The following is a 21,952-nucleotide window of genomic DNA, read 5'->3' as shown; positions in this document are numbered from 1 at the left end:
TTAGAAATCAAAAAATATAATACACACCTTCTTATAAAAAAGTAGGATAGTTCATTCTCTCTCTCTTTTTTTTTTTTTTTCTTTGACTAAGGGTTTCCAGAAAAAGCAGGTTAGTCACCAGCCAAGAGTGTTGGGTCCACAAGACATTCTCCAATCATAAGCTCCACCCCCACAACAGAGGAGGGAAACTGCACCTGGCTAGGTTTTGTGTGTCTAGTTAATGAACCTTTATAGAATGCATGCTTGTACTGCTGGGGTTCAGCTGTGGAACATTCTAGAAAATGATTTTAACACTTATTTGACTGTGGTAACCCTGAATCTGTGGCTATTTTTAAACACACATTTTTTAAAAATTCACAGCATGTGGGCTGGAATTGTGGCTCAGTGGTAGAACACTTGCCTGGTATATGTGAGGCACTGGGTTCAATCCTCAGCATCTCATAAAAAAGTAAGTAAAAAAAAAGTATTGTGTTCATTGTTCATCTATAACTAAAAATATTTAAAAAAATAAAATGGCTAAAATGGTAAATTTTTTAAAAGCATCATACAGAAATGCGTGCCCAAAACACACATGTACAGGTGAAGAAATAATTCTCTCTTTTTTTTTTCAAAGAGAGAGAGAGAGAGAATTTTTAACATTTATTTTTTAGTTTTCAGCAGACACAACATCTTTGTTTGTATGTGGTGCTGAGGATTGAACCCAGGCCGCATGCATGCCAGTGGAACGCGCTACCGCTTGAGCCACATCCCCAGCTCCTGAAGAAATAATTCTATTGCAAACTCCATGTTATTTCCACCGCCATCAAGAAGTAGCCTCCCAGGGCCCCTCTTGTGCTCTGCTCATCCCAAACCCCTCCTGCTCTAGGGGTAAAACATACCCCATTTTGTGATTAACACTTCTGTGCTTTTCTATAGACATACATGTGTATTACAAAACTGTGTATCTTTCCACACAGTAGATTCGATTACTTTTGAATGTTATATTACGGTAATCCTACTGAGTGGATGGGTTGTTTTGTTCTGTGGCTGATTTTAAGGAAAAACAAATTAAGGAAAAGAATGTGGGGCCTCTTGGTTTCCTGGCCAGGGCTCCTTGCTGGGAGCGTCCTTCCCCAGCTCTCTGCAAGAACAGCTGCTGCTGTTTTATTGTCGGGAGTGAATTCATTGTCTGCAGCTGTGGCTGTAACCTGAGCCCCAGCTCAGACAGAACACATCTCTCTGTCCACATAATTCCCAGGTTTTGTCGATTATTTCCAGAAAGAGAGAGAGAACAGCGCGGTAGAGAGGTGCTGGGTTTCTGGTGCAGACGCATCAGGATTTATTTTAGATTCTTGTTCTGTGCGATGAAAATGTACAAACCAGACACTCTGTATTTTAAAAAGCATCATAATTTCAAGCAGGTTGAGAAGTCACAGCACAGTCCAAGCAACATCCACCAACCCTTACCAGCTTTTCACCGGAAATAGAAAATATCCAGCGTGGAACAGCTAATTGACCATGGCAGCGGCTGTCACACATGATTGACTATGATCCCGGCTAAGAAATACATTTTGTTTTGACCTGGAAACACACACGTAGAATTGGAAATAAAGCTTCATAAAGCAAGATACCACCACACAAACTGAACTCGGATATCTTGCATTCTGTTGTTTCCATAGGGGGAAAAAAAAAACTATGAAAGGTCTTGAAGTCAGCCAAACCGATGATGGATGTCTTTGCGGCAAATTTAGGGGCCCGTCACATCCTTCCAGTTTTGCTGATTTTGTGAAGTGTCTGAGTCTTGAGTATTTGTACCTCTGTAAATTGTAGATAAAAGCGATGTAAATGATCCTCGTCTGCAGACATGTAGATGAATTTGATCTGGTAAAGATTGATTTCTCCCTCCCACTGTGGGAAAAGCCAATTTTCTATATAATAAGGTAATGCCTTTCAACCTGCCTAATGGCCTGTATAGGCGCGTGCATTTCCCCTTTGACTGGCCATGAGATCTCACTAACCTACGATGGGTTAAACATTTGCTAAGAGTCCATTTTGCATTTGCATGACAGACAAGGCTTGCAACAGGGTTCTCCTGGAGGAATGAAATTGCAGAGGGATTTAATTTTTCTCTTTTTAGAATTTTCTCAACTCTGTAATATCTAAATCCTCCTTCCAGGTCCCAATCCCCAAAGTGCCAAGCTAGGGACCAAATGTTGAGCATAGACCTTGGGAACATTCTAGATCCAATCTATAGCCGATGAAAGTGAGACCTGGACAAGGAGGAGAGCCAGGAAGCAGGTGCCCACCCGGAACACTCTGCAGCAGCAAGAACAATCCAGAAGGAGTCCCAGAACCACTGCGGCAGATTGCTACATCTTACCCCGGAGAGGAAATCTAGACAGAAGCCCCGAGACCCCTACACCTTCTTGGGGGTTCAGTATTTATGGAAAATCCATGAGTTGTCCTTTAAAATACACAGCTAGGCAAGATAGGAACCCAAGTGGAAGAGAGAGGAAGAAGATGGCACAGGCGGCCCTAAACCTGCAGGGCAGACAGGCTGGCGGGGCTGGGGCTGCAGGATGCGTCGTTATGGAAACCATCATGCAAAGTTGTGTCATGGAAACCGCAGTCCCAAATGTTGTCATGGAAACCACAGGAAGGGCTCCTATTAAGAGAGCTTTGAAACTATTTTTAAATCTACTGGCAATCAGGGTGGCTCCATAACAGGAGAGCAGGCAGGCAGCTGACCTAATACACGTCCATATATATGTAATGCATATAAGTGTACGTTTATAAATGTATGTTTATGTGATTTATATGTTCATTTTTATATATAAGCATTTACATTTTTCTCTTAAAAATTTATTTATTTCAAATATTTTGATATGCATGATATAAAGGTATATATACTCACAAAATATGATATATAGTTATATACACACAATATTGTTTTATATGCATTTATTATAGTTATTATTTCTTAACAATTAAAAAAATTTTTTTAGTTGTTGACGGACCTCTTCATTTTATGCATTTATTTATATGCGGTGCTGAGAACCGAACCCAGTGCCTCACAAGTGCTAGGCAAGCACTCTACCACTGAGCCACAATCCCAGTCCTATTGTTATTATTTTTTTATTATTATTTTCGTACTGACGAGTGAACACAGGGGCCATTTACCACTGAGCTACATACCCAGCCTTTTTCATTTAAAAAATTGGTTGTTTTTTTTTTCAGTTGTAGTTGAACATAATACTCTTATTTTATTTATTTGTATGTGGTGCTAAGGATTGAACCCAGTGCCTCGCACATGCTGGGCGAACCCTCTACTGCTGAGCCACAACCCCAACCCCACCTTTTCATTTTTTATTTTGAGACAGGGTCTCGCTAAATTGCTTAGGGCATTACTAAGTTGCTGAGACTGGCCTCAAACTTGAGATCCTCCTTTTTATAACTCGATTTTTATTTACAGTGCAAGTTTCCCTCTGCCTCTGTAATTTGTTGATCCTCTTGCCTCAGCCTCTGGAGTCGCTGAGATCACAGGTGTGCATCACCGCTGAAAGATCCACAGATCCCAAACCCGGAATGAACTACGCGAGACACTGGCTGCAAAAAGCAGGAGGCGTTTATTCTCACACAGGCGCCTGCGGGTGCACAGCTATACCTCAGCCGGAGCTTCGGTGAACTGGCACACCGGGCTTTGGGGTACAGATCTTTTATAGGGAACAAGTGGGTTAGTTCTTAGCATAGCACAGCAACAGTCTTTCTGTTGGTCCCTCTAAATCCAGCAGTTGGGTCACCTAGGGGGTAAACTTGTTTTTCAACTTTCTGTTCTCGGAAAAACCATAAAATTGCACCTGTCCTCTCAGTTCCTGTTTTTCTCCTGTTTTGCTCAAGTTTGCCCTTAGGGTTATCTATATGGAACATCTTGTGGTAGCATTGTGCAGAACTCGAAATGCTACGTGCTGCTGGAGGGGTTCTGACATGGGGGTTGGGTAAGGGAGCATCTTGCAGCTTCAAGGCCCAGGGGTTAGATTACCTAATGTTGGGCCTGGGGTCTTGAGGTCCTTCACCACGTCCGGCAGTATACCTCATGTTTAAAAAACAAAATAAAACATAAAAGCCAGGCATGGTGGAATGCACCTGTTAGCCCACCTACTCAGGAGGCTGAGGCAGGAAGGTTCTTGTCCCAGGAGATTTAGACCAACTTCAAGACAAAACAAGTGACAAATTATTGTTCAAGCAGCTCTCCACCCCATCCCTCTTCTCTTCCTCCCCAAAGATGGCTGCTTTGAGGGTGACTGCATTGAAAAATCCAGTTTTTCAAAACCTAGTGTCTGTAATTCCCTTGCAGGCAAAATAAATGAGAGAAAACCAAACTGAGAATGGCTTTTCCTTCAATCTTGGTCCAGGAGAGCATGGGCAGTGAGGGGCAAAGGTCTCCAGTATCTCTGGCATCTGGCAGGTCATGCATGATGAGGAGGGCAAGGGAGGGGGGGGAGGGAGAGAGAGAGAGGGAGAGAGGGGGAAAGAGAGAGAGAGAGAAGGATCCAGTCAACCCTCAGGTTCAGGTTGTCCTTAGTCACTGTTTTCAATACAGCTTTCCTTTCCAGGTGTTGGCCCAAATGATACGTCTCTATTTCAGGCCTTACAGCAGATGAAAAGGCCTTGTGCAGATTTCTAGCTGCCCCTCCCGCCACTCACTGCCTGATGCACACTGCAGAAGGCCTGTAATGAATCCCGCAGTCTATGTAACTCCCGTGAAAGGTGAACTCGGCAGGCCTGGGCTGTCCAAACCCTGCACATTCCAAACAAGAGACTGACCTTCAACCAGCTCCGAGGAGATGACTGTTAAGCCCTGTGCTAGCAATGTGATTAATGGTGGAGGCCTTGTGATGTGTCGTATCAGTTTGACTCTGGAGGGGCTGGCAGGGCTGGGGATGTAGAGTCTTATTTAATATCCACAGGGCCCCGGGTTTGATTCCCCATCACTGCTAATAAATAAATAACACTGCCACAGGAGGCTGGTGGTCGCGCATGCCTGGAATCCCAGCTGCTCTGGGGGTGCTGGAGACCCAGTATCTAAGGTCAACCGCACAGTGCTCTATGCTTACAGACTGACTCCCAGTTAAAAACTCTGGATGCCAAGGCTTGGGTGAGCGACTGTGTGTTGTCGCACATCATTGCCTGGAGACATAGCACTGTTCATGTGACTCCGCAGGGCGAGGACAGCTGGAAGCCCATGCCTGATCTCTCCCTTTGCTGATCAATTTATCCTTTCCCTATAAAGAGCTCTAGCAGTGAGTAGATGGCTTTTCAGAGCCCTGTGAGTCCTTCTAGCAAATTCCTGTACCTGCGAGTGGTCTCAGCATCTCACACTGAGCATGGCCCAAACTAGTTTTTGGTTTGCGTTCCCCGACTCTGTCCTCACCCCAGTCTGTTCTCATCCAAGTCCCCCCCCATACAAAAATAAGCCTCGTTCTTCCAGAGGCTCAATCCCCAAACCTGCAAGGTGCACAGCTTCCCTCACAGCTCACATCCAGCTCCTCAGCAAAACAGCAAAGGCTGTCAGTGCAGAATCCCAGATTGACAGGAAAGTGCACGTGATGGGAGCACAGAGCGCGCTGGATTTCTACCATCTAAACAAACTGGTAACCAAACACCCAAGACAAGACACAGAATTTTACCAGTGGGAGTCCCACCTTGGAAGTCATTAGACATTCACCAGCAAGACTCTTCCTGACTTCTGACAGCACAGATTCCTTGAGCTGTTTTTGCGTTTCTAGTGACAACATGCCCATGAACTCTTGTATGTCTGTGGTTTTTTTTTTTTTTTTTTTTTTTGCTCAACATTATAGTTAAAAGCTTCTTCTATATATTGTTTGTGGCTGTAGATCATTCATTCTCGTTGTTTAGTGTTTGAGTACGTGAACAGACCACTATTTATCCATTCTTCTGTTAAATAGCATTTAGTTAATTTAGTTCCTAAATTCTGGCTATTCTGCATGGTGCTGTGTGACTTTGTTCCTATATTTTTTTTGGAGGGGGTACTGGTGATTGAACCCAGGGCCTTGTGCACACAAGGCAAGCACTCTACCAACTGAGCTATATCCCCAGCCCATGTCCCTATGTTTTAGTGAACACATTTATGTTTGGTACATATATTTAGGAGTGGAATTTAGGCTACAATGTTTGCAAATGTTCTGCTTAACTAGGTACAGCAAAGGGTCTTCCAAAATGACTTTATGTGTATCAGTCACTCACAGGTATGAGAATTCTCCCCTCGTCCACTCTTGGTAGTTTTCTTTTCATTCTATCCACTCTTGATTAGCAAATTTGCAACAATTTGTGCTCCTTGTGCTTGCACTGGATTTTGCTATCACTTGCCACAATCTTTTAAGAAGAATATCTCATTTGGTATCAATTAGGCCATACTCTCTTATTTTTCTGGACCCAATGGTCCATCCCAGTTCACTGCAAAGGTACTCTAAGAAGAATGCTTCCCAGCCTTGAGCAGGCCTCTTGCTACTCTTGATTTTGCAATAATAATAATAAATGTTTATCAAATGTCAGAACAAAATACATAGATTTTGACAAAACATTGAATAGCTGAGCATTTGGCCAAAGGCAAAAATCATAATCATAATATGAATTTTAGGGAATATAAAAGTAAATCTGAAATTTTATGAGAAATTTTAAATTGTGTGGGGTGAGGGGGCCAGGGATTGAACCAAGGGGCACTTAACCGCTGATCCACATCCTTACCCCTTTTTATTTTTTAAATTTGAGACAGGGTCTCAAATTTAAGGCTTAGGGCCTTGCTAGGTTGCTAAGGCTGGCTTTGAACTTGCAATCCTCCTGCCTCAGCCTCCTGAGCTGCTGAGATTACAGGCATGCACCACAGTGCCTGGAAGAAATTTTAAATTTGGATCATAATTTTACTTTAAAAAATTTAGTGGGGCTGGGGATGTGGCTCGAGCGGTGGCGTGCTTGCCTGGCATGCGTGAGGCCCGGGTTCGATCCTCAGCACCACATTACAAACAAAGATGTTGTGTCCGCCGAGAACTGAAAAATAAATATTTTTTTAAAAATTTAGTAAACAAACTTTAAATGTTGGTTGTTATAACTTCATAGCATCATCAGCTACAAGGTGCTCCCTCTGGCTACTCTACTTCCTATGAATAAGGCTAAATGGCTACAGAAAGAACAAGACTTTTTTTTTTCTTTTTAATCAGCTCTGCTAATGGTGAACTATCAAGCTTTCTTCTTCCCTAAAAGTAATTGACGAGAGTGGAAATTTTACCTCTTCTTCAATCCTTAAGCTTGATGAGGATGTTGTTTCACTGGAATAATTCCACAGACTGAAGCTGCACACTGCTTTTAAAAAATTGCTCGGGACTCTCTTCAGAAGCTGACTTAAGACTTCTGCTCTTGTTTTCTGTTGCAGTAATGCTTTGCCAAACATCATCAATGCTTGCTGCATTTGACCTTTGCCCTACTTCCCAGCAATCTATTGATACATAGTAAGTCACCCCAAAATGTAGTGGCACAGAACAATTATTTTGTTATACTCCTGGGTTGAATGTGTTGAGAATTCACATAGGGTACAACAGTCATGTTTTGTTTCTGGTAGCCGATGTCTGGGACTCAAATGCAAATGGTTGAGTGACTCTAATGGGAGCTAGAATCATTTGGAAGTTTCTTCGCTTATATGTCTGGTGCTTTGGGCTGAGATGCTATGGAGCTGTGCTTAGCTGGGCACTGTTAACTGGAGCACTGGTGGCTTCTCACTATGGTTGTGCTTCCTCACAGCATGGCAGCCAGAAGACAGCTGAATTTCTTACTTGAAAACTCAGGCATCCAAGAATGAGAGTGTTCCAACCAATAGGAAAGAGGATGAACCTAGCCTGAGAAGTCACAAAACGTCCCTTCTCATTACTCTATTGGTTCAAGGTGAGAGGGCAATCACACAAAATTGATCCCACCCATGTTTAGGGATGCCAGAGATGACAATGAATTAGGCATTCAGCCATTTGGCCTCACAAAGGTCAATTGTAAAACTGAATGCGAAGAAGAGATTTTTCCATGGAATACCAAAGTCAGAATTGGTTTTTCATTGCATCTTTCATATGCGAGTTCCCTGAATCTTCAAAACTTCTAGATGTGAAAAGTTTCCTGGAGAAACGGAAGGCACTTGGAGAATGCAAATCACTTCTCTGAAATGAAACTGCTAGGAAGCAGCATTGCTAGGATGTCCTGGCAGGAAAAGAAGGCGACTCAACACTGAGCCACTGAGGAGCACTTAATCATCTATTGTAATGCCAGATTCCTGGGACCCCAATAGACCTCTAGGAGCCGAATCCGATGCAATCACACAAGAGTCTTTATTGCAAGCTCGAGCCTGGACTCATAACCTTTCCGACACAGCAGTCCCAGGGAGTGAGTCCTGGTCCTTTGTTCAGTGAGATTTTATAGGTTTTGGGGGATACTCTATGCATCACAACATCACACAGCAAATCATTCCAAACCGTGGGAAAATCAAACAACTCTTAACATTGATTAGCACATTCAATGGCAGGAACAAGTTGAGTAGGAGTGCTTGGTTAGTACAAAGGGAGATTCATTTGAACTGATTGGTTTAGGCCACGAGGGGTGTACATGCTAAACTACATGGTTTCCCAACATGTTATCAACCACCATAACCTACTGGGGGGTCATCTGGCATCCCAGGTATTTTCCCTGCCTCATGCTGATTGGAGGTTGCTAGGGGGGTTGCTATGGGTCCTCACCTAGCCTAACTGAGTCAGGGACACCTGGTGCCTCAGACCTCTCCTGTTATTTACAGACAAACATCTCAGCAGGGTGGGTATGTGCTTAGGAGTGCTCTGTGGATGTTTTCAAGGACAAGGGTCATGCCCCTTTCCTTAGGACAGGCCTTGAGGTAGAAGCTGCTGTTATTTATTTTTAAAAATGGAGCCACATCAGTTTCTCACTATAAACAAAGGTGTTAAGGCAGCAAGTTAAAGAATCAACAAGGTCAGGTGATGCACTCATCTCAAGCCTAAAGGAGTTGCCTAAAAGGGAGGGAGAGATTTCTAGAAATTTCTGGAAGGTTCCAGAACCCAGGAACTGTAGGGAGAGAATGCTGCTCCAAACGGAGCTGTGGCTATTATGAGCGGAACTAGGGGCGGGGGCAGAAGACATTAAAGCTTCTCTTTCCTTTTGCTCTCTGATTTCTGGTGTCTCCCAGGAGGGCAGAGGGTGAGAGTTGTTTTGTGCACAGCCATGGACGTCAGCGCCCCCACCCCATCCCGAGACCCACACCAGGCAGTCAAGGGTGGAAAGAGCGGGTCTGCAGGGGCGATGGGGGGCTCTCTAGACCCCTCGCGGGGTGCACCCCTGAACTGTCGCAGTTTTTGCATCAGCTCGCTAGACCCTACTGCAGAGCCCGCCGCAGGCCACGCCGCCTCTTAGCAACCAGCCTCCAGTTGCCATGGAGACCGCCGGAGCTGCGGGGGCCGAGACCGGCGCCGCGGTGCGGGAGCAAGTGCGCAGGCGCGCGCTGCGACGCCAGGCTCAGTCGGCGCAGTTGCTGCTGATCGGGCCCCGCTTCGCGTGACTCGGCGCGCCGGAGCGGGGGCGGACTGCGGCTTCCTGCCCTGTCTGGCTCTAGCCGCAGCGCCAGGGCGGCCGGAGCCGGCTCCTGAGGAGTGGCTGCACCCCGGGGCCTCTCCTTGGCCTGGCTGGGCCGTCCGAGGCGGGGCTGCCCGGTCCATCCCTGCCGCTGGCCGAGCGCCAGCCCCGAGGACCGTTGCGCCAGATCCCGGGATTCGTGTGAGCACTCGGGCCCCGGCTGGGGAGGAGGGTCTGGGAAAGCGCGAGGCCGCCTGCGGGCCAGCCGCAGTGGGCCGCTGAGGTCCGGGAGCCGGGCTAGCTTCCAGGGAATCTGACCTCACCCTCTTGTGACCTTGCAGGATTCCTATCTGGGGACCCCTGCAGCTCACATCCACTTAGTAGGCCCTTTGCGTGGGGTTAGAGCGGCCAGATGTCGGAGGCTATGGCAATGAACCTTCTGGAGGATTGGTGTCGCGGGATGGAAGTGGACATCCACAGGTCCCTGTTGGTCACGGGCATCCCAGAGGACTGTGGACAGGCAGAAATCGAGGAGACCTTGAATGGGGTCCTCTCGCCCCTGGGCTCCTACCGCGTGCTTAACAAGATTTTCTTGAGGGAGGAGAACGTGAAGGCTGCCCTTATCGAGGTTAGCGAGGGTGTGAATCTGAGCGCCATACCGCGGGAGTTCCCAGGAAGAGGCGGTGCCTGGAGAGTGGCCTGTAGGGACCCCACCCAGGATGCCGAGTTTTTGAAAAACCTGAACGAATTCCTGGATGCCGAGGGGCGCACATGGGAGGATGTGGTCCGCTTGCTGCAGCTTAACCACCCCTCGCCGTCCCAGAACCAGCCTTCGGAGAACTGGGCAGAGACTTTGGGGGTGCTCCTGGGGGCTGTGGTGCAAGTCATCTTTTACATGGATGCGGAGATCCGCAGTCGGGAGGAAGCTAGGGCTCTGGAGACCGCCGAGGCAGAGGAGGCAGCAGCCTGGGTATCAGCAGCAGGGAAAAAGGTCAAGAAGGAGCCGGGGCTGGCTGCAGAACTGGGTTCCACCTTGAAGATGGAGAACCCCCGCCACTGGAATGCCGTGGAAAACCAGGGTGACCCTCCCAAACCTCTAGTTCGCAGGGCTGGAGCTAAGGCTCGCTCCAGGAGAAAGAAGCAGAAAAAAAATCTCAAACAGGAACCAGTGCCCTGGAAAAAGCCCAAAGGCAACCGTCCCAGTAGCTCCTCCTACTTGGAGAATCGCAATGCCGGGGAGGGGGAAAGCATGGAGATCTCCGAGTCTATCAAGAGCAACAAAAAACCGTGTGTGAAGCAGGAGGAATCAGCTCTGAAGAAGCCTTTGGCAAAAAGTGCCTGGAAGGTGCCCCGGGATCCGCCTCAGGAGGCCCCTAGGGAAGTGGAGAGCCCTGCAAGCACCGCTCAGTTAGCTCAAGGTGGTGGTCAGCAAAGGCCCCCAAAGAAGAAGGCCATGGGCTGGGCCTCCGGAAAGAGCCCTGCCCCCATGAGGAAGAAGAAGAAGGTGAGCTTGGGCCCAGTCTCTTACGTCCTGGTTGATTCCGAAGAGGCAAAGAAGAAGCCCATGATTGCAAAGAAGGCCTCTGGCTTGAGAAGGGATGTGTCAGCCCAGAAGGGCCCTAGAGGCCTCCAGCACTCCAGATCACAAGCCTCAACATCCAGGGGTCTGAAGGCCAAGCCAGGAGGCTCTCCTCGTGCCTCCAATGGTGAGGATGACAGCATGTGATTTGGATGAAGTGGGAGGAGGGGCAGAGGGGCCTACAGGGGTGGTAGCCAGGCAGGTGACTGAGGATCCCAGTGCAGTGGAGGAGGTGGATGACCCCAGGTGAGGTTTTAGAGGGTGAGAGCCCGGGCTCCCTCCTAGGAGCCCCTGATGGCTTCGATTGCCACCCCCCCTTGCAAACCCACCCACCCACATGTCATGCATGAGTGGCTCTGTGGTCACTGAACCACTGCACATAACCCATCTCTCTCCACAGGAATTCAGGTTGGGGATTGTACTGTTGGTGGGTACATGGCTTTAAGGATGAGCTTTCTGGAGACCTGATTGGGGGATGGAGTGTTTGATGACTCAGAAGGGCCTGGGAGGTGGCGATGTCCTCCGGTGCTTCTCCCTGCTTCTTCTCTTGAGCTCTTATACTTTACCCACAGATTCCAGAAAGCTTTGAAGGGAGACCACCCATGCCCATGGAGGTGAAAGAAGACCAAGGAAGAAGTTCCAAGTTAGAAGCAAAGCTTTCTCTTGTCATTGAGTGAAACGACACTTGGCTCTTTGAGGGACCCAGTTTCTAAAGGTCTGGCTCTCGGAGGTAAATGATATGAGATCTTAGGTCTTGGGAGAAATTGGGGGAGGGAGGTGTGTCTCTCTGCCTTTTTCTCTACCAGGCCAGCTTTTCACCTCCTCCTTCACTCACCCTCAGAGGAAGGAGGGTTGGTAAGTGGCTTGGGAAAATTCTAGAATGTTCATTACCTTTTATGCATGGGCAGGTTACTGTTTCGCTCATTCATGTCCAGCCTTTCTCCCCACCCCCTGCTTGCTCTTCTGGATGGTCAGCTAACCTTCAGGCTTGGTGTTTGAAGAGCAGGGCACCTGCTTTCTCCCCTCCAGCCTCCCTGGGCCGTGACCAGTGGGTGAGTTAAGCCCAGGTCTTGGATGCACACCTGGCCCTCTTGCTCCTTCAGTCTTGAGCTTCCATCCTCCAGTTGTCAAACTGGAAGGTGGTTCAGTCCCAAGAGTTCTGGGAAGAGTGACTGTCTGCCTCGCCATTGAAGTAGTCAAGTTTGAGAGTCTATTTATAAAATTGGCACTTTGACTCCCGTTTTGGGCTGAAGCCCTTTCAGGAAGCATGTGGAGAAGAGGGGTGGTTAGTAGGGAAGACTGGGTCATTCCTGGGTTCTTGGCTCTAGTTCTATCCAGAGCCACCAGACTCACCAACTTTGAGGCAGAAGCCACTTCTCACATAGAAGAGGGGGAAAAAGTCTTTTAAAAATTAGCTGTTTCTGCTATCTGGATTAGACACACTAAATCAGAACAGATCGCTCCGTCCCATAGTGTGTGTGTGTGTGTGTGTGTGTGTGTGTGTGTGTGCGCGCGCGCGCGCGCGCATGCATGTGTAAGAGAGAGGGCAGGGGCCCCAAAATACAGTTTCCACACTGTATTTTGGGGAATCCCAAGGTATCCACAAAGATGTAATCCAAATCTACTTTCTCATGTGTTTTAATGTGTGAAAAACAAGTACTCAAGTATGTTGTAACCCAGACCAGTCACATCGAGAACTATCAGAATATTACCTTGTGTTTATAGGTTAACTTGTTTCTGTACAGGTCTGTAACTAGTCGTTTCTGCCTTCTCTTTGCATATAATTAAATTGCTTGTAAATGTGACCTGATGAGGAAGCTTGGCAGTGGGTGGCTCGGTCCTGCGCATGTCTGAAAGCTCGTTTCCTGTTGTATTTCACATGCTCTCGTTCTGCTGTGACCCTTCAGCTGTGTGATAGCAAGTTACCATGTTAACCCGCACACAATGATATCCTGTCCTGGAGTTTTAGCCCTCGCTAGTGTTCGTGGTCTCTTTTTCTGACTTTGGTTTTTGTGGTAAAAATGTGAACAATTGTTAGATGTTGTTAGTGATTCCACTTTAAGACAAATTTCTTGTGACGATTCATTTCAAAATCCTGCATGAGTCTCACTGAAGATATAGAAAACAAGAATGGTTCCCACCTGCAGCTCCTCCTCTCCGCCTCAAGGTTTGTCTTGGTTGTGTGCAATTAACACGGGGAGGACTGGACTCGCAGGGTGACGAGGCTGCAGCTGCCCAGCTCCTGAAATTCAAGTCGGGTCTGTGGGGGCTTGTTGTACAAAAGGTTGACACCAGGATTAGTAAATGTAAATGTATATGCATAATAAAGTTCAGCAAATTAAGTATCTCTTCAGTCTTCTCTGTAGGTGGAGAGCACGGGGACTGCTTGATCCGGTAAGGAACCCCTGCTATCTAGGCCTCCTCCTCCACCCCAGCTATGCTGCAGCCAGCAGACCTGGGTTGTGGCCACAGGATTGGTAATTTCTCAGGAGAGGAGAAGCCATTTGTTCTTTGCTGTGGTCCTTCCCCAGTGATAATATCTCCCATAAATCTTAGGGTTTCTAGAAGATCTATGATAGGCCAGGGGTGTGTGGAGTATCTGGAAGTGCTAGTTTATTTTAAAAGCAGCTGGAAATGAAGATAATTCCTCCCTTTTCATCGCCCTAGGCAGAGGCTGAGGTCTTTGAATTAAAAGTTAGTTTTCTTCTGTCCAAGCTTTCCCCCCACTAGGGACTCCTGAACCAGGGTGGCCATGGATCAGTCACCTGGAACCTCTGTTTAAAATGCCCTATTTTTATGGCCCTAACTGTAGAATCAGAATCTCTTGGCATCTCTGGGAATCAGCATCTTTCCCCTGAGAATTCTGGTTCATGCGTGGATCAGAGAGCTGTAGGTGGAATAATCAAGACTTGGGGAAGGGAGTATCCTCGGGTCAAAGCTGGAGTTTTGTGGAGCATGAGCAGAGGATAATCCGGAGGGAAAAGACAAGAGACCTCAAAAGCCAGTGGGGTTGGAGGACGGGAGCTGTGGCCTTGGGGCTGGTGAGGATCTGGGGAAATGCTTATTCTCGGGTCTTTCCCACTGCATGATGGGAAAAGCCACGTTTGGGCAAGATTGACCTCCCACAGTGGTAGTCACGCCTGGTTATATTCAGGCCACTAGGGAAGTCTGGAAGGCCACCATGGCCAGAAGCAGGGGAAATCTAGGACAGGACCTGGGTAAGGGGTTGTGGGCCCCCAGGAAGCCCTTGGGGCAGTGTCTGGTCAGGGTGTGCCTGGGGGCAAGGCCCAGCCAGGGTACCGGGGGGAGTGGGAGCAGAACAGAGGAGCACCATGGACACTAGGAGCATCAGGAGGTGTCGTTTCCTTGTGGGTTCATGCTGTCCTCCAGCCAGGATTACTAAGTATCACTGTATGACAGCCAGAGACCAAACAGCTCCATGCTTCCAGGAGCCACATGCTTCTGATGGTCACCCTGTAGGGCAGACAGCATGCTGAGCACCGGTGACCACAGGCGGTGGGGGCTCTAGGGTGCGCTGACCTTCGCTGTGTTGCTCAGGCTGTCCTCAAACTCCTAGGCTCGGGTACCCCTCTGGCCTCAGCTTTCTGAAGAGCTGGGGCTCCAGGCAGCCAGGCCTGGCCAAGCGGGCTGTTGTGCGTAGCAGTGGGTGGGGGTTCTTCGCCGAAGCAGTGCTCCAACAGACCTGCGGAAGGACAGGGAGTGAGGTGAACATTGGGGCGTGGCATCCAGGTAGAGGGAACAGTCAGCATAAGGGGAGGCAAGGAGGCTGGTGTGACCAGAGCAGAATTGGGAGGCGGATTGCCTAGGGCCAGTGGGCTCCAGGGAGGGTGGATTTGTTGTTCTGGGGGGTGGGGGAGAGGGTACTAGAGACTGAGCTCAGGCGCACTTGACCACTGTGTCACCTCCCTTTTTTGTATTTTATTTAGAGACAGGGTCTCACTGAGTTGCTTAGTGCCTTGCTGCTGCTGAGGCTGGCTGTGAACTAGCAATCCTCCCGCCTCACCTCCCAAGCCGCTGGCCTTACAGGCTTGTATCACGGTGCCTGGCTGGATCTGGGTTTTAAACTGAGTGAAATGGGAGCCCTGGGCAGGTGCTGTGCAGATCTGACTCAGATTTTCACAGGTGTCTTGGTTGGCTTCTGTTGCTGTAACAGATACCTGGAAGAGGGAGTGTTCATGTATCTGTAAACACGAGAGGTTTATTTAGAGCACAATACTGGAGCTGGAAAGCCCAACAGCATGGTGCTGGCATCTGCTCGGCGTCAGCCTGGCATCTGGTGAGGGCCTCATGCTGCGTCACCATGGCAGTGCAAGCCGTTGGCTCAGGTCTCTCTTCCTCTGATAAAGTCACTGATGTGTTGCCACCAAAGGTGGCACAGACCTATAATTCCAGCAATTTGGGAGGCGGAGGCAAGTTCCAGGCGGAGGCAAGTTCCAGGCCAGCTGGGCAACTTGCAAGATCCTTAGCTACTTAGCACGTCCCTGTCTTAGAAAATAAAAAGGACTGTGGATGGGGCTGGGCTGGGGCTCAGTGGTAGAGCATTTGCCGAGCACAGGTGAGTTCCTGGCAGACCCTAACGCTGAGCCACTCCCATCCACAGAGACCAGGTTTCTCAACCAAAGCTGTTTTACCTGACCCAGAGCTTTGTATAAATTAAGTCATACAAGGCATAAGCTTTTTTGTTTTATTTTGATTTTTTTTTTTTTTTTTTTTTTTTTGGTGCTGAGGCTCAAACCCGGGCCTCACACATTGGCCTTGAACTTTTTTTTTTTATTTTGAATTTTTCAATTTGCTCTTTTTAGATACACCTGATGGTAGAGTGTATTTTGACATGTTATACATGCATGCAGTGTAACTTATTTTAATTAGGATCCCATTCTTGGGGTGGTGCATGATGTGGATTTCACTGGTCGTGCATTTATACATGAACATAGGAAAGTGATGTCTGATTGGCCTTGAACTCTCAATCCTCCTGCCTCAGCATGCACCACCACGCCTGGCTGAATTCATTGCTTTTTAAAGAAAAAAAATAATACATCTCTGTGTCTTTCGAAAAATTAACAGCAATGTTGTAGAAGCCCGTTGGTTCTCTCCTCCCTGTATTCATCCCCTCTTCTTTGGATGATTTACCTATTTTCTTCTGAAGAACAGACCTGCATCTACACCATCACCACTGCTAGGCCCAGAGATGTTACATGACTCACGGCCAGCCAATCAGAGCATTCTTTTCACCAGGCTACAGTAATTGAGCCAATAAGACTCCTAGGAGTTTGACACTCTGAGGAATAAAGTCTTTTTTTTTATTTTTATTTTTTTATGTTGTAGATAGACAACATCCTTTATTTTATTTTTTAATTTTTATGTGGTGCTGAGGATTGAATCCAGTGCCTCATGCATGCTAGGCAAGTGCTTTGCCACTGAGTTTCAGCCCATCCCATAAAGTCTCTTTTTTACTGGTGTCCCCTACCAATAGAATGTAAGTCTAATGCTGATGAAGGCCTTCTTGCCACCACCTGGGCAGGAAGTACACAGGCTCTGAGGCAGGTTATTTCTGCTTTGTGGGAGACCAGTATACATGGAGTGGAAGGGAAATAGTAGGAGGTGAGGTTACAGAGAGTAGATTTTCTGAACCGTAGACAATCAGTGGAAAGCGGCTAGAAGAAAGAGAATATTGTTGACATTTATATACGAGCCTGGATCTAGCCATACCTGAAAGCCAAAACTGTTTTTGGTTACATAAGTCCATAACTAACATTTTTCTTTTTTCCTCTCCCCCCACCACCTGACAACATCCTGAATTAGCTCATGTCATACTTGAAATGTGCTGGTACATACATACCCTTAATCCCAGCGGCTCAGGAGCCTGAAGCAGGAGGACCGCAAGTTCAAGACCAGCTTCAGCAACTTAGCAAGGCCCTAAGCAACTTGGTGAGAACCTGTCTTTAAAAAAAAAAGGGCTAGTTAGGGAGGTAGCTCAGTGGTGAAGTGCCTCTGGGTTCAATCCCCAGTACCCCGCCCCCACCATAGGATTACAATGAAAACTAAATCATCTTTCCACCCTTGACCTCCTCTCTTCCTCCCCAGAGGAAGTGTTAATAGTTTCTTGCAGAGATGCTCTGTGTACTTGGAACAGTCCAACATTTACATGCATTCAAACTAGCTAGAGAGAGAAAAAAGGGATTTACTGGCTTCTTACTGAAATGTCAGGGGCGATAACTTCAGGTATGTTTCTATCCAGCTGCTCAAAGAACATTCTCAGGATTCTGGCTCCCTGTCACTCTGAGCTCCTTGCTCTCTGTGGGTTTGTTGTTAGGCCAGCCTCTCCATGGGCTGACAGGTCGCTGCCAGGAGGGTAAAGCTGTTAGTTCCTTGCAGCTCCCCGGGAAAGTGAGTGTTCCCTTATGGCTCTAGTCAAGTCTCAGGGGAAACTTTTCTTTTTTTTTTGGTACCAGGGATTGAACCCAGGGGTACTTAACCACTGAGCCACACCCCCAGCCCTTTTTGTTTTTTATTTTGAGACAGGGTCCCTCTAAGTTGCTGAGGCTGATCTCAAACTTGTGCTCCTTGAGTAATGTGGACTTTAAATGTTCATATTTGGCATGCATTTCACTGCATGTAAATTACATTTTGATAAAAGTGTTTTGTGAAAAGTAACAAGGGGTTATTTTAATTTCATCTTTGCAATTTTTTTTTTGTTGTTGTTGTTGGTGTTGGGATTGGAACCAGGGCTTCACACATACTAGGCCAGTGTCCCACCAGAGCTACACCCCAGCCCTCATCTTTACAGTTCTGTGCTCTTAATATACAGCCGAAACCATAGCAATGTATACTAAAATCGCAGTTTGAGATGGGCCAGCTTAACACCGACTGCGTATGATCATAGCTCTTGAGACAAACCTGCTCTTGCCCTCTCTGTGTGCTGTCTAGACTCCTGATCCAGGCGCTGTGGATTAAGACCAGCCTAGGGTGGGTGTGCACTTGAAATTGTGCATCCAATCCACATCTCAAGGGTGTACATGTTATACTCAATTTAATGATGGGGGCTGGTCTGTGGGGGCTGGATTATGAGACTCTGAAATAAATAGAATTGATTGATGGTAAAGAATTAAGCCAGAAAAATGGTTGGACAGAATAATGCATACAGAAAGAGAGCTTCATGCCTCTGAAACCCTAGACTCTGACCACAGTGCTATTTATTTTAAATCAGTAGGAGAGAAAAGAATTTCCTAAACTTAGCTGGTGCTTAGAAAACTGGCTGGCTCTTTGGAAAAAAGGAATAAAGTTGGATTCTCTTCCTTCTCTTTTGTGTCCCCAAATACTTTCCAGATGATTTGAAGATATCAATGTAAAAAATGAAATCAGGTAACATTTAGATAAGAACAGGAGTCAGTTTACTTATACATTTGGAAGCAGAAGGCGTCTTTAAGGACACAAAGCCCAGAAGTCATAAAGGAAAAGATTAATCAACCTGACTATTTAAACACTTTGTCCCCAGGAGGGGAAAAAACCCACAAAGTCAAATGACAACCAACAAAGGGGGGAACACGTTTCCTGCAAGGCTGGTGGGGTCGGGATTCATTTTCTGGGTTCACAAAGAGCTTGCATATGCCAAGGGAAGACCTCAGAAGGGAAGAGGCAGAGAGCCCCCAGAGGCGGCCTCCCTGGCGCTAGGCGGCCTCCCGCGGCACGGTGGCGCTGCCGCCCCACTACTAATGAAAAGCCTTAAATGAGGGGCAGCGGGCGCCGCTCTGCCCCGCCTTAGAGGCCACGGCCCGATGCCCGAGAGGCTGACCCGCGCACCCCCCCACCGGCAGGCCGCGGCCTGATTTTTATTTTTGCGGACCGCACGGACCGCGCGGCCACCTCGGTGCAGCCGGGCGCTGTCCCCCTGCGTCACAGCCTGGCCCGATGAGGACCCGGGCAGCGCGGGGTGTGGGCCTTCATCGCGAGGCCACAGCGTCCACCCCGCACCCCGGCAGCTGGCCCCAGGGCCACCTAAGGTCCAGACCACACCCCAGTCCTGGCTGTTTAATATTAGAGACCGGGTCTCGCGGAGTAGCCGAGGCTGGCTTTGAACTCGCGAACCGCTGCCCCGGCTCCCCGCGGTCACGCGTGCCACCGCGCCCGCCCCTTGCCAGTCTCACGGCCACAATGAGCGTGAGGCCGGACGTCGCGCAGTCCCATCATCCAGATTCCACTTGGTGACCCCCCGGCCCCCCCCCCGCCCCCGAAATGTCCAGGGAGCCCAGCGCTGGGGCCGGAAGGACGGGTCGCTTAGGCCCGAAAATTGGCATCTCCTTCCGGGGCGGGACATGGGGCTCCAGCGGTCAAGGCCCGACATGCACCGGCTGTGCCGCAGAGGCGCGCCCGAGATGCGCGTCACGAGGATTTTATAAAAGACACGGCCATTGGAAGCAATCGGGTTACGTCATTTATGGGACGACAGAGAGGAATGTCACGCAGTGGTTGGGATGACCTGGCTGGCTGCTGACGTCCAGTCCGCTATTTATTTATTTATTTATTTAGTGCCGGGATTGAACCCAGGGGCACTAACCACTGAGCCACATTCCCGGCCCTTTTTATCTTTTATTCACAGACAGGGTCTCACTGAGTTGCTGAGGCTGGTGTTAAACTTGTGATCCTCCTGCCTCAGCCTCCCAAGCCACTGGGATTATAGGTGTGCACCACCACACCTGGTAGGCCACATTTTAGAACTTTTTTATTGAAAAGTAAATTGTTATGGTTTAGATTATCAGGTGTCCCCCAAAACCTCGTGTGCGAACATTCAGAGGTGAAGCAATTGGATTGTGAGAGTTGTAATCCAATCTGTGGATTAATCCACTCATGTGGGTCGACAGGGTGGTGACTATAGGCAGGTGAGGTGTGGCTGGAGGAGGTGGATCACTGGGGGCATGCCTTTGGGGTTTATATTTTGTCCCTCTGCTTCCTGATTGCCATGTCCTGAACTGCCTTCCTCCTCCACACCCTTCTGCTCTGATGTCCTGTCTCACCAGGACCCAGAGCCGGGGAATGGCCGGCCATCTATGGACTAGGACTTCTGAGCCAACAGAAGTTTTTCCTCCCCTAGTTTTTCTTCTTAGGTCTTTTGGTCACAGTGACAAAGCTGGCTAAAATCTAAGTGTATCCAGAGCGTTCATCTGGGCACATTTTCACCAACAGAGCACACCTATGTAACTAGTGCCAGGCAAGGTCAGCCCCTCCCCATTCCCCACCCCACCTTGCACAGGCAGTGCCAACGCAGGCACACCCACTAGTGCACAAAGCACACTCCAAAAACAGATGCACCAGGCTGGGCATGGTGGCGCCTGCCTGTGTTCCCAGCGACCTGAGGCAGAGGCAGGAGGATCCCAAGTTCAAGCCAGACTCAGCAATTTAGGGAGACTGTCTCAAAATAAAAAATAAAAAGGGCTGGAGATGTAACTCAGTACTAAAGCACTCCTGGGTTCCAACCCCAGTACCAAAAATATTTATTTAAATTTTTTGGAGCTGAGAATGGAACCCAGGGCCTCCCACAGAGTGACAAGACTCTGCCACTGAGCCCCACCCCCTCTTTGTTTCAGGAAGGTATGGATTTTTTTTTTTTTTTTTAATACAGTGAATGTGTTTGGAGTGATGGAGGGAAAGAAGGCAGAGGGGGCAACTGGAGCCCTCAGGGTTTGGTTTTGACCTCTTGTGCTTTGTCAGTTTCCCAGCATGCATGAACAATTTTTGTTTGTTTTTGTATAGAGGATTGAACCCAGAGTGCTCTACCACTGAGCTACATCCCCAGCTGTTTTATTTTATTTTGAGACAACTTCAAATTATTTTTAAAATAATAGACTCTAAAACAGGCATGGGGGCTCCTGCCTATAATCCCAGTGAGTTGGGAGGCTAGGACAGGAGGATCAAAAATCAAGGCTAGCCTCAGCAATATAGCGAAGCCCTATTTGAAAGAAAGAAAGAGGAGGACTGAGAATGTAGCTCAGTGGTAGACCGCCATGGGTTCAATCCCTGTACCAGCAAACTAAAATAAAATAAAGACTAATCAACATTCAGTTTTTCAAAGAGCTAAAAACGTTAGTGTGGTGCTATGATTTTTTTGGACATTTTATTTTGACCCTCAGTCATAATGATCAACGATCTCAGAAATGCTGGTTAGAATCGAGGGTATGAATGATAGTTGTTGATCTCATATGACTCTTAGAATTCAATTAATCTTGGTGTCTTGAGTCACTTGTCCAGGGTGCAGGATGATTGACTGTCAACATAAATAATCAAAAGTTTTAAAAACACTGCTTTCATTTTAGTATATAAATGGGTAAAGATGGAAAAGAAATTGGCAAATTCTGCATAGCTCAAATAATGCCTTTTGATCTTTTTCCTGGAAATTATAATTGTCCTTGAATATGATAAGAACATGCATTTAATACACTGTAGAAATGAAAGATATGAATGCTTAATGAAAAAGTGCTTATGAGAGGCGGCGATCTGAAGGCTGGCATTTCCAGGATGCCATGTAGCTCCACAACCCTGAGGAGCTCCTTCCTTCTAACTTGTGACTCTGCTTTTCTCTATCAGGTGACTTCTGTCTCATGGTCTAAAATGACTGCGTTAGCTCCAGTCATCAAATCTGAACTCCAATTAGCCAGGAAGGGGAAGAAACAAAGAAAGTTCTCTGCTTCCTTATTCATTCCCAATACTTTCTGTAATTTGGAAATTAATGAAATTTCTGCATAGAAA

General features: G+C 47.6%; 1 protein-coding gene and 1 non-coding gene across 12 annotated transcripts in view; one reads left to right on the top strand and one right to left on the bottom strand.

Annotated features, from left to right (window-relative positions):
* Window positions 1-6,021: 6,021 nt before the first annotated feature.
* Window positions 6,022-6,094, bottom strand: Trnat-ugu (transfer RNA threonine (anticodon UGU)). The gene has a single exon. It is a non-coding gene; the product is annotated as a tRNA-Thr (tRNA).
* A 3,476-nt stretch (window positions 6,095-9,570) lies between these two features.
* Window positions 9,571-21,952, top strand: part of Pnma8a (PNMA family member 8A) — a 42,910-nt gene continuing 30,528 nt past the window's right edge. For 10 of the 11 annotated variants that reach the window (XR_009227905.1, XR_009227903.1, XR_009227904.1 and 7 more), the window contains exons 1-3: window positions 9,571-9,813; window positions 9,954-11,318; window positions 11,764-11,921. Coding sequence is in view for 1 of the 11 variants with exons in the window: in XM_046455756.2 (XP_046311712.1) it covers window positions 10,025-11,318; window positions 11,764-11,780 (1,311 nt within the window). In the remaining 10 variants the exon portion in view is untranslated. Of the gene's footprint in view, window positions 9,814-9,953; window positions 11,319-11,763; window positions 13,534-21,952 lie in introns of those variants that run through there. The other variant, XM_046455756.2, reaches the window with a different exon arrangement.

The sequence above is a fragment of the Marmota monax genome, unplaced genomic scaffold (assembly GCF_021218885.2).
Source record: "Marmota monax isolate L192 unplaced genomic scaffold, Marmota_monax_Labrador192_F-V1.1 WCK01_AAM20220418_F8-fsc00149, whole genome shotgun sequence".
Taxonomy (NCBI): Eukaryota; Metazoa; Chordata; class Mammalia; order Rodentia; family Sciuridae; genus Marmota; species Marmota monax.
The sequence above is the reverse complement of the archived record's forward strand: the minus strand, read 5'-3'. Positions and strand labels throughout refer to the sequence as shown.